Raw genomic sequence first — 13,273 nt, forward strand, 5'->3', positions numbered from 1 at the left:
CTCTTTGTTGAAATAAGGTACACAGTAAACATACACAAGCAAATAGAGTCTGAAGAGCCTAGTAAGTAAGTCAGAACGAGGTGAAAGTAACTGAGACAGCTTAGCTGTTTTATTTCTCCTGACAAGTGGCATGGCACCAGCCTCCTGTTCTATTTCTGAATTCTATCAGGCATTTTAACTGTTTTAATATCAACCATACTAGTATAGTCCCAAAGAAAAAAGTAAATTTGTCCCAACTTACAAATAGGGTCTTCAGAATTCTCTGGCAAATCCCCTACTGGAGACCACCACTGGATACAAATCAGAACACTGTCCTGACTTTACATATTACCAACTTTTCTAGACATTTGCCAGCCTTTTCTCTGCTATGAGTAGTAACAAATGTGAACCAGTGCAGCACAGAGTGTAGAAAAATTAACAACTTAAAAGGGAAAATCTAATTTTAGATCCAAATTATTGGTTCCTTAAGGTATTCCAGTTCCCAACTCAGTTACTCTATATAAAAAAGATGTACATGTATATAAAGGAATGTGCATAACCACTAGTAAGTACCACCGGCTCAAATAGAGGTGCAACTCACTATTTTCACATTAGATATTCAGACAATGTATATATTCATTTAGTTGATTTTAAGTTCCATATTCCTTTGCCTGCAGTCCACCCTCATATCTATATTCCACCTGTCTTTTCTACTCATTACTATAAACTTTACTCATAATATCCAAGTAGGGACAGTGTCAAGTCCCGCAAATGGGCTTCAGACGAGTGAATTCTACTTTCTCTGTTTCACTGATAACAGATCTCTGGTTCCACATCTAGAAAGAGCTCCTTCCAAATTTAAACCAGACCCTTTCTGATCTATAAATTCTAGAAAACTAAAACACACTCTGATGCTTTACATTTCTGAAGATTTCTAGAAATAGACATCTTTAGCCTTCACAGCTTTTACTTTGCCTAGTTTTTCACCTTTGCTAATCTTGTTCTAACCAGTCTTCTTGGACCACTAGAGACTTGGCCTAGTATTCTAAGCCTAGTATTCTCTCTGCACAGGGGAAAATACCCACTTGGTTGTCTCCATAGTAAGATTGCTCCCCTGGTGGTTCAGACAGTAAAGAAACCACCTGCAACGCGGGACCCTGGGTTCGATCCCTGGATTGGAAAGATCCCCTGAAGGAGGGCATGGCAACCCACTCCAGTATTCTTGATTGGGAAATCCTACTAACAGAGAGGAGCCTGGCAGGCTACACTCCATGGGTTCACAAAGAGTCAGACACGACTGAGCGACTAAGCACAAGACAAAGAGTAAGTGTCCTTTTTTGTCATTAAAAAGAAACTTAAAAATGACTACAATTACCCAATTCTATCTCCATCTACAGTGGACCCTGGATAAATATATCTTAGCTGCTTAAAAAAATTCTCTTTGAAAAAAACAGTTTAGCATGCAGCTATTGGTATGCAGTGTTTAGAACATACAGTACATCTTAAAAGATTACAGAATTTTTCAAACTAGTTTCCTTATTGAAAATTCAGATGAAATATACCAGACTGCTGGTTTAAAGCTGAGGGCTTACTTGGCATGATTAGAGATCATGCACAATTGTGATTATGCTTCAACTTTTTCCTCAAAGGTATGGATTGTATCAAATTAAGTTTGACTTTTATATTCAACAATCATGATTTTTTCTTCTTTTCCCCATGGCTCCTGAAACAAATTTAGTTTATCCCACAAGAGCACATTTGCCTGAGCACTTGACTACATTAGCAATATCCACTGTCAAAAACATGTTAAGATAAAACTCACCTGGATCATTTCACGAGACGTTGGAATGACATAACTTAGGTGACTTTGCCTAGTTTAAAACTTCCTAAACCTTAGATTTGAAACTTTCAAAAAATAACTGAATGAACAAATTCACTAATCTGAAACAAATACTCTGAAAACCTTTAAGATACTTCCTTAAAACCCCTCAATCACACTGAACTTCTTTCAGCCTATTATAATCAAAGAATTTAAAAAATACTAGTTATTTCTGTTTGCAGGAAAGAATATGTTCTATTCAAGTGAAATATCTTTTTTTAAATTGTGTGTTTATTATAATCAAAAAGCATTGACTGAGTTCCCCAGAAGAAATTCTACTTGTAGAAATCAGTACCTTACCTTAAGGAAGCTGACAGACTATTGATCTCAGTCTCCATTAAAATCCTTTCATAATTCCATAGGAACTACAGTATTTCAAACTGATTACTTAGGAATCCACAAAAAGTTGCTCTCTTTAAAAGTTCCAAGTTTCCAAAAGTGTCAAATTGACATTATATCATACTTAAAGGTTAAGTTGGATGCATACAATATGAAAGCAACTTATAAATATTGGGAGAAACTTGCCTCCAAAGGCCATCAGATTTTTCACTAAGAATACAAAAGCTAAAAATGGAAAATAAGAGATCAAATCTTAGGGACAGATGGACCATGTAGAAAATAGTTAGCTAAGTTACAAGCCCCAAAAGCAATGATACCTGAGGCAGAAGAGATCAAGCAGAGAAGAGTCTTTGTAATTACCCAAATGTAAAACCAAAAAAAAAATGAAGCATGCGATGAAATAGTAAAGCTAAATATGAATTAAAACCCCTGTACTTATAAAAAACTGGCTGGAGGACAGGCTCAAATCTAGAAGCTTATCAGACCTCTAAACTACAAAACCTCATTTTAAGAATATATTGGTTAGTCCCTCATTTGAATTTTATCTAGGCTCAGATTATATATTCCCTGATAGGGCAAATAGGAAAATATAGGTGATTTTTTTTTCATCTTCTCTATATACTATTACAAAGAATAATTTTCTACCATCCTGAAATTGTTCAAAGCTTTTTGAGAAACACACACAAATAATTTGGATTTAGTCGATTTTATTTACAGCTTTTTTTTTTTTTACATTTCAAAGCATTACACAATTACAGTTTCTCATTTTCTGACCTGCAAACAGATAACCTTAAACGGAAATTTTTTTTAAAAATTATCAAACTAGGTACATCCAGAATGCAACAATTACATATATGACAATTAATTCACAAAGTGTAATTTATCGGGACGTATCCTAAGAATTTAGGAACAGCCAGTCAGTCAGGAGAAATCTGACCAAATTTAGCAATCAACTATTTACATATCCAAAGACAAACCTATCTAAACTCCCAAACCAGAAGTTTGAAAGTTTTTAAGTCCCCACTGGACAAGAGAGAGGGTGCGATGATTCAGACCTAGTCAGCCTTTACAGTCTTAATCCTCAGTACTGGGCTGCTTCCCCAGTCTGCAACTCAACAGCAAGCATCGCAGTTTGTCAGACATCCAAGTCAAACTCCTGTGCCATTATGCACATAGAAAGTACTGGTTAATTAAAAAACAAGAAGTCATTAAATATCCTCACTGTTCCCCCCAGCTCACCAGCCCTTAAGATCCCAGATATGCAACCTGTGTCACACAGTGACAGGCGATATTTTATATATGTATGCATCTATGTACACACATACACGTACGTGTGTGTATACATATACACATACACACAGTACTAGGTACAAATGGCAATTAACAGTCCCTGCAAAAATTCATTTTCAGTTCAGGCTATGGCTCCAATGCCTGGGATGGTTTTAGACTTCAAAACTGAAAAATACTGCTAAAATCTCCTTTCCTAAAGACAAAATTTGATTGCTTGTTCAGTTTAAGCTTCTGTCTAAAAATGGCTATAAGGTTAAGTATAAAAAAGCAGCCAGCTGAGTGCAGTCTCTCTCGGGTTTGGCCAAGCTGTCTTATAGAAGTTACCCCCTCACTAGACTAGAAAACCTGGGCGCCTCCCAAAGGTTCTTGCCTACCTTACTGTCCATGTTCACGTTTCAAACTGTGTCAGCAGAGCCCGCACTTCAGGGGTCAGCTGCTTGGCAGCCTTAGCTGCCTCTGTGATAGCCTTGCGATACAGGCCCTTTCTCTTCTTATTAAAGCGTGACTGGAAGTTTTCTAAAAAGGGGGAGAGTTGCGAAAGAGCCAGAAAAGATGTTGTTGGAGACCCAAACCATGAAATACGGGCCTCCTGTCGGACTAAAAGACCGCTATCTTTCCGGCTCACAGTTATGGTAAGAATACGGGCTGGCCACCAGGGGAAGCCATATATCTTGGCCCAGACAATGTCCCCTACACATATGGTCCTGCCATCTGGTGTGACGCACTTAGAGACGTTTTTGGAAAAGACTTTCATTTTCAAGGAATTACTGAGCTTTTTCTCTTCCTTTGAAGAGGAGGAAGTGGAGGTGGAAGGTGCATGCATACAGCCTGGAGGAAAATCAAAACTTTCAGAAGAACTACACTCAGAGTTGGAGGATTTCAAATCATCTGTGCTATCAATGCTACACACTGAAGCACTGGAAGAGTCAGATTTCTTTTGATTTAGGGTCATGTAAACAGAGATACTGCTTTTGCTGCCCTTTCTGCCCAGGGTCTGCGGTTCCTCCTGCTCACCAGGCACAAGCACTTCAGTTGTGTCCTGAACCCCACTGCTGGCCTCTTCAGGGCCTTTGGAGGGACTCTGACTTTCTGAAGGGGCCTCACCTGCTGAGCGGGTAGAGGTGCAACGGGACTGGGGCTTGGGTGCCATCTTGCTGCTTCGCATTTTCTCCAGCCCGGTCTTCAGAGAAGAGTCATTTTCTTCATTCCTGTATCTCTGGGGCTTTAAACGAACCCGGGGTGGAAGAGAGCCTGAGCTAGGGTTCTGGTATCGACGTGTGAAATGGACCTTTGAATGCGCACTTCTGGATGTAGAGGTTTCACTCTGCTTCTTCTGTGCCTTTTCTTTGGCAATTTTCAGCACTTCCCGAGCTTTTGCATGATCCATGTTTTTATTCTGGAGCACTTTTTTAGTATTTAACTGAGCTTTTGATGTATTTGCCTGAGCAGAAACTTTGACTACTCTGCCTCTGCTGTGAGTAATATTTGAAACCTTAACCACAGCATTTCTTTTCTGGCTTTCATTTTGGTTTCTCCCATCCACCTTATGGTCAGTTTTCAGTTTTTTATTCACAGTAGTTACACTTTCATTTCTCCGTTTTTTATCTTCATATTTAGAAGAGTCACTTGCACTACCACCTTTTCTAATTTCTTTTTTATCAGCAACAACACTGTTTTTACACTTGTCACACAAAACTTGCCTGGGTCGTAGTTTAATAGCATTCATTATTGAAGTAGGTTCTTCCCTGTACATTTTTCGTTTGGGTCGCTTAATTTTCCGGGGAGGCGGCTGAGGTATTGATTGGTTATATGTGTCCCTGATAAACAAAGGGGGAGGATAAGGTGCTCCTTCATGGAAGAGAGGTGGTGGTTTGGAAGTCCACAGGCTTTCGGCCAAGCTGAGCTCAGGAGGTGGGACAGGAGAAGGGTCGTTGAGAACAGCACCATTCACTTCACGCTTGACTTCTGTCCCTTCTTGGAATGTATTACTTTGGAGCTGCATGGCTTCGGGTTTATCCTTATATTCCCTTTTGGGAAACACTGTCACAGGGATCCCATGGGGCCCAAACCTTTGAAAGAAATGAAAGGAAAAAAAGAAGCCATTAAGTTAGTATCTACAATTCCATTTCTTGAAAGACCACCTACTGTTTATATGACCTTTCTTGAAAGCTATTTCACTTTAAAAAACAAACCAAAACCTACAGATGGACCTCCCCACAAAAGTCCCAGAGCATACCATTTCATTTTTTTGGTCTTACATTTTGGCATACACTCAACAGGAAATACTCAATAGTTTGCTCTAAGAAATGCCATGATAGCTGCTGTTATTTAAAATAGATCTTTTCAGTCTTGAATCAGTAAGGTGATTCTGTCAGATAGCTTAATATTTAATGTCATTTGCTGTAACACTCTCTCAACTAGACATGTCCAATAAATGCAACTATAAATGTGTAGTATATGGATTTTCCTCTGGTTATATAATAGCTTTTAAAAGCTTCACAAAGCAAATTTGCCCTTACCAATACCAAAATACTGAATCAGTAAAATCCTATCTCAACTTTATTGTTTAAACCCTAAAGATTCACAGGTATTTGCTTCTCTACTGTTCTACCCTAGCTCAGCTCCTTCATCCACCCCACCCTATCCCCAAGGGGGTGGGGTTGGGGGCGGGGAACAACACGGAAATATTAGAAATTCAGGTAACCTCAAAAGCAGAGAGCTGTAGAACTATGGCTTTTGAGCTTTTTAAAATCACATCCCACATTAAGAAATATTTTCACATTGCAATCCAATGCAATGTTTATGCATGTATACGTGCACGCATACATACAGAAATGCACACAACTGAGCAGAAGCGTCACTACTTAACCTTATAATATGTTATACATAATTGTATTTTTTTCTACTCTGGTCTATTTTCATTTGTTTTGATGCTAGTCAGATGCACTAAATGGATTTCAAAATTCCCTTACAGATCCAAACCCAGTTTGTGAAGCACTGGTAGAGAACAAAAATCTCTACAATGATCAATTTCAAATAAAACAGGGGTCAAATAACCTTGCTTCTCAGGTGGACTTACTGTGGTTTAATATGCCTGAGCTAAACATCAAGAACCCTTACATCTAAACTTGATACTTACTCAGAATCCTGCACATAAAAATAAAATCACACTACCAATTTCATCAAGTACATGTTAACATGCTAATTTTAAGCACTAATTGAGTAAAACAGTATTAAACACAATACAGTTCTAATGCCACTCCTCTAAAGCAAAAGTACGCAGAACCCAAGAACTGGCTTCAAATAGTCAGGTAGAACCCCTGACCTTATTAGATGCAAATGTTTTTATAGATCTGTTTTTCTGGAGAATGGATGAGTCTCAGTTCTCACATTCTCTAAACCATCCTTATGTCCCTGAAAATGTACTGAATTCTTCATTGGAAAGAAATCTTTAGATTGAGTTCTTAGGGCTACAGATACCTAAACTTGGGCAGGGATACAGGAGGAGCCAACACCAGGACATTTGGTTCCAAGGCCTGAGTGGTTTTCTTCCTGAAGTCTTTTGTTAGCTTGACTATGACAAACCAGCAACTTTTAGCAAATATAAGCCACAAAGGAAGAGGAAAGCCTTCTTTACCTAGGGTGGGACAAGTTTGGGTCTGTGCTAATCCACAAAGGGAGAACAAATTCCTCACTATGTCAGACTTTGCAAAATTAGCTTTCAACTGTACACTTCAATACAAAAAAAAAAAATTTTTTTAAGTAGCTTTCTATTCCAGTATAGCATTTTGTACCCAAGTGTTTGATTCCTGACTACTTAATCGCAACGTACTCTGAGTATTTGGCCTTATACGTAAGTGCTCAACACTTTCAAGGTGACAGGAAGGCAAAGTATTTTTGTGTTTTATTCTGGAGCTACATAAAAAACTTAATGAGGTGAGACCACTATTTGTATTAACAACAGAATTCCCTAATTTGTATAAGAAGCCATCATTCTGTCCCATTATACTTTCACTTATTTCCATATTTGAGAAAAGAACAAATCTTCTTCCTTTCATTAGGGATAACTAAACTGCAATCATCTTAGTTTTTGGTTTTATTTTTAACAATTTTGTATTCTCAGGCAGTACTAAACCCCTCTAAATTCAGTTTTTGCTTGTATAAAAGAGAATAGCACTATTTCCTACCTTAGAGAATTCAGGGAGGTTAATAGGTCAATAAATGTTAACCATTTTTCAAGTAATTTGATCTTACTTTCAACTAATAATTTACTTGAGTTTCAGATCCTTTCTATATCTCTTATGTATCATCTGGCCAATTACTTTAAAGCTGTTTATATCAAATAAGCTGTGAAATGTGATATGTCCACCTTCATGGAGTTTTTAATAAGAACATTAGTTTCCCCACTAGATTTTTTGCCTTTCTTCTTATGCATATATAATACAAGTATTACATATTTTTAATAACATAGGGAGGCACTTAATTGTATAATGATAATGGAAATTGCAGGCCAAAAAAGAGAGAGAAAAAAAAGAAAGAAGCCTAACTAGTAATTGTGGGTAGTGGATTGGCAAATATTTTTTAACTGATAACAAAACTTCCAAAAACAACCAGAACAATAAATTAAGAGGAAAAGGGCATCAATGTCCTACTCCATCTTAGTGATCATTTTGGTTACAGTTCCAGGAACAACACTTAATACCATGGCTGTTTTCAAACTGAGTGTGGAAAGGCTGGTTGCAAAATCAATTTTGTGAGTCATGTCTATGATTTAAATTTTTTTTTAAGTGTAAATATATTTAACTGCAGTGCATCTGTCTCATGTATACGTGTATATACAGGGGTCACAGATAAAATATATATTACTATGCTCAAGTGTGAAAGCCAATGACTTATGAAACTGTAACCTTAATAAGAATATAAAGTAGCAACAAAACTATGGTCTCCTAAAAACCCTAAAATCTGATTTCTCAAATACATTGGGGAAATCTATAACACACCACCACTCAACGGTGTTTGAAAAGGGAGATTCTTAAGCCCTGCCCCAAGACTGAATGTGAAGACTCTCCTAGGGTGGAACACAGGATCTAAATTTTTAGCAAGTATATCTGCTTTACCTTTTTCTAAGGTGAAGATATTTATGTCCCATGTGAATGCTCACCAAAGAGTGACCTCAGCAGAGGAAGATTTTAATGATCAGTGGAGAGGAAGAAAGCAGACTAGTATCCCTTGCATGAGCTTTTTCCAAAAGAACTTTTTACAGATACTTCAAGAGTTGAGTAAAAAGATTCAAACCATCTCTCCTCTTTCTCCTCCCCTTCTTTGTGCAGCATGAGGATATTTATTAACACATTAGCAACAACTCATTCTAACTCTTATCCATTTCCAATCTTTAGTTCCCAAATCTTCTAAAGGAAAATTATTCAGGTATTATGGCTTAATTTAAAATAGCTTTTGGATATAAAGTAGACAGGATACCTCCCTGCCCTACTTCTGCAGATTCCTGTGAATCTAGTTCAGAACTAGTTTAAAACTAGCCATCATCTTAGTAATCTCGGAGTAATCAGTATCAAAATTCTGAGGGCAATACTAGGGCTTAATAGGTACTTTGTGTCAAAGCAAGAGAAAATCACTATGAAAAAGAATCTTCAGCCAATGTAGATGTGAAACAAATGCTCAGAAAAGAAGTTCAGGCAAGTTAGTTGAGACAGACTCCAGTGTCCCATTTGGACCAAACCTCCCTCCAATCAAGTGTATGAAAGAAAGACAAAGGGAATCCTTTCTCTCTCAAAACTCTTCTCTTATAAAAACCTACAGTAGGAAAAAATTATACGCAATTAACCCATTTTTTAAAATATCTAGAGGTACTCATTTCAAGCAGATGTTTTCAGAACATCTACCTCCCTCCTTAAATTACCAATAGGTTCAAGCATAAGCGAGCCGATTTTGGTTCACACTGCATCTCTGCAAGATTGGTTGTTAGGTCAAATGAAATTAGTTCAATAGTCATCTATGTGCAATAGAAAATTTTATAAAAATAAAATACAATGTACATCTATGCCTCAAAAAATTTAAAATACAAGCCAGCACATCCACTTCTGAGTATTTAGCCAATAACCGAAAAAAAAAAACAAAAAGGGTTCTCAAAGAGATTTGCATACACACATACATAGCAGCATTCACCATAGGCTAATGATGGAAACAAACCAAATACCTATTAACTTAGAAATGGATAAACATACAATGCAGTATTACTCAGACTTAAGAAAGAAATCCTGTCACATGCTACAACATGTATTATCCTTGAAAACATTATGCTAGGTGAAATAAGTCCATCACAAAAGACAGTATGATTCCACTTATAGTAGTCAAATTCACAGGAGTTACGTAATGGGTACAGTAATGGTACAAAGTTTTAGTTTTGTAAGATAAAAAGTTCTGAGGATCTGCTTCACACCAATATGAATGTACTTAACAATGCTGAACTACATACACTTAAAGAGTATATTTTATGTTTTTACCACAATTTAATTTTTTTTAATTGTCTACTGAAGAGGGGCAAGTTTGATGAGAAGCAGTATATTTCCATGGTGATGAAGGAATTATTACTGCAGAGGAAACAGTACTATGATGGAGATGACAGGACAACACCCTGACCCGAGTAGACTCAAAGAGAACATCACAGGAGGGCACGTGCCCACAGACGTGGTGCCCTGAGCACACAGCACTGCCTGTGTAACCTGAGCCTCTGATGGGCAAGCGACAGACAACTAAAAGGAGGGCAGTCCCCATTTCCTACATTCTCTATTATACTGCAACTAAACGCAGTACATTTACTCAAGAAAAAAGTTTTAAAGGACATTTTTGGGAAAATTAAAAAAGTAATGAAACACGAGCTACAAAACAGATGAAGATTCTCTTATCAACATTTCCTGAATTTGAAAACTATGCTGTGGTTATGTATGAAAATATCTTTGATCTTAGGAAATAAATGCTCAAATATTAAGAGGTAAGGGAGAATGATGTATGCAACCTACTCTCAAACAGTTCAAGAGAAAAACATGTTTATATAATGAATGATAAAGTAAATGTGGCAAAATGTTAAAAATCAGTGCAGCTAGATAAAAGAGTTTAAGTTCTCTATTTTGAAATTATTTCAAAGTTTAAAAATTATTCTAAAAAGTATAATCTTAAATTTAGTTTACACCTCAGTTCCATCAAAACTTTCAAGCAGGGACTTCCCTGGCGGTCTAGTGGTTAAAACTCCATGCATCACTGCGGGGGGCACAGGTTCGATCCCTAGTTGGGGAACTAAGACTCTACATGCTGTAGCACAGACAAGAAAAGGAGGAAAAAAATTAAAACTTCCAAAGAAAATATGTAAAAAAGAAATATTGTTCTCCTTAAGCATAAATACCCACAAACTCACCTCAAGTACCGCTAAGCACAGAATCTATTCAAATACAAGTACTAATTAGTCAGATAGTACAAAACTAATCCCCAGCCCTAGGGTCAACTACAGTAGGTGAGACAGAATGCAAGAGTCGCTGCTAAAGAAAGGTTCTAGACCAGAGGGAAAGAAAGCACTGAGGGAGGATTAGTGACTAGGCGGTGAGCCTTGCAGCAGACTACACCTGGAAGGGCCCAAGCAGATTCAATGAGAGCAAAACAGGAGTGGCAGAGTGGTTGCCTGTTTTTGAATGTTGGTAACCAACTAAAGTTAGTTTTTAAAAAGCAAAAAACTGAGCAGGTACAGTAAAAAGCCAACAGGTGAAAAGATGCAGCACAGGAATTACCCATCAGCAAACTGAGACCCCTTCCATAAGAGACAGTTCAGAGGCTTATGCAAGCAATAAAATACAGATAGTCCATATGGTGGAAAAAGAGGACATGTTGAGGAGCATGTGTATGAGGGAGGGTTAGTTAAGAGTGTGACGGATGAAGAATACAAGTCTCCTAAAAAGACAAGACCAGTGAAGGCTTCTGATTACATAGTGATGAGGCCAAAAGTACAAATCACTTGTTAAAAAGTTCAGCTGTTCTAGTCTCATCCCACCATTTAACAAGTAAAAAGAACACAAAACACCTTCCTTTCCCTAAATTTGAAGTTTATCTTCATCAAAAGTGAGCTCTTTTCAATTATGTTTTAGAAGCATGTAAGAAGGACTAAATTTCCCAAATGACACTATAACTTTCTCTTCATGACAAAGCCCATAACTCCCTCAAAATCCATCTGCCCCAAGGGGTTATTGGGAAGAAAAAATTGAGACACATCCCTCATTATCCATCATGAAAACTCCTAGTTATCTCACTCCTTCACAAAATATAAATGTCATCCTTCCTTATTAAAATGGAAAGTTATACTTCATTAATATTACTTGAAGCTTATAGACTTTTTCAAGTTATTTGAAGATGCAGATTATACTGCGGGCCACAATGCATTAGGTTGGGTGGCTATTCAAGAAAACTTATTTAAATGACTGTAACAGCTGCTGTCATCTTAGTTCTGCCACTTAATAGCTACTTCATAAAACTATGAATAGTTAACAACTATACAGTACTTACTCTGTGCCAGGCACTTTTCTAAATTATTTACACCAACTGATTAATGATCACAATTTGTAGCTGATGAAAAACTAAAGCAGAGAGTGTAATGACATTCCCAAGATCACACAGCTAGTGAGCAGTACAGCCAAGATACAAATCCAGGCAGTTGCCCCCAAAATCAGAATCCTAACCACAACTACTACTGCTCCCCCTCAGTTCATCAAGCTACTTAACCCCCCCGTCCTCACCTCTAAGGGAGTGGAGGAGCTGACAGGCCCACATACTGTTTTCTGAACCCCATGGAGATGGACAGGCCTGAGTTTTCCCAGCTTTCAAAAGATAATAAGCACTGATTCATCAAGCATATTACTAGTTCAGTGGTGACATGAAACAACTTCACGTTAAATGGGATAAATACGTAATATCCTCATATAATTTCAGTCAGGTTAGGTTTTGCCACCAAAAAATTTAACAGAAAATTGGTTTCAGAGCTTTTTCAATATTGTAATTGAAGTAACTTGACAGAATTGTCAAGATTAAGAGTATACGTAATTACTGTACAGTAGGCATAATATACGGTAACTATTACTATAGTAAAATTAATAGATATCTGGGACTTCCCTGGTGGTCTAGTTGTTAAGACTCTGCATTCAACTGAAGGGGGCATGGGTTTGATCCCAGGTTGGGGAACTAAGATCCCTGGTTGGGAACCTGTGCAGCCTAGCCTAAATAAGTAAATAAATATTTTAAAAATATATTCAATTTGGTTAACTGAGTGAGTGGATATTTTTAATTAAAAGCCCCAAGTATTATAAACGCAATCTGCAGGGACTGTGGGTACCCAAATGAGTGAGGAGGGAGGGAAGATGACTTTAGCAACATAAAAACAAAACATCCACATATTATGAACAAGAATGCCAGGAAAAATTAAACTGGGGGTGGGGAGCATGGGCAGGCTGCATAAGTTTTAAGAGAACATCTCTGTAATCCTAAGAATCTACTCCATCTTCTATAAAGTCTGTGTAATTCCCTTTCATAAATATAGTTTTTGGAGGAAAAGAAAGAAGAGGTTAATTGTGAATAATTTAGAGTTTAACCTTCCATTCATATACCTTCAACTAATCCTCTGAAATAGGGATCCCAAACCTCCCGGATCTAATGCCTGATGATCTCCCATGAAGCTGATATAATAACAATAGAATCAAGTGCACAAGAAGTGTAATGCACTTGAATTATCCT

General features: G+C 37.4%; 1 protein-coding gene across 14 annotated transcripts in view; it reads right to left on the bottom strand.

Moving 5' to 3' along the window:
• The window catches only part of PWWP2A (PWWP domain containing 2A), a 39,323-nt gene that overhangs the window by 17,072 nt on the left and 8,978 nt on the right, over positions 1–13,273 (bottom strand). For 11 of the 14 annotated variants that reach the window (XR_006342792.1, XR_006342794.1, XR_006342795.1 and 8 more), the window contains exon 2: positions 4,592–5,556. Coding sequence is in view for 7 of the 14 variants with exons in the window: in XM_043913439.1 (XP_043769374.1) it covers positions 4,592–5,556 (965 nt within the window). In the remaining 7 variants the exon portion in view is untranslated. Of the gene's footprint in view, positions 1–2,890; positions 5,557–13,273 lie in introns of those variants that run through there. The other 3 variants (XM_043913437.1, XM_043913438.1, XM_043913443.1) reach the window with 1 other exon arrangement.

Source organism: Cervus elaphus, chromosome 9 (genome assembly GCF_910594005.1).
Source record: "Cervus elaphus chromosome 9, mCerEla1.1, whole genome shotgun sequence".
Taxonomy (NCBI): domain Eukaryota; kingdom Metazoa; phylum Chordata; class Mammalia; order Artiodactyla; family Cervidae; genus Cervus; species Cervus elaphus.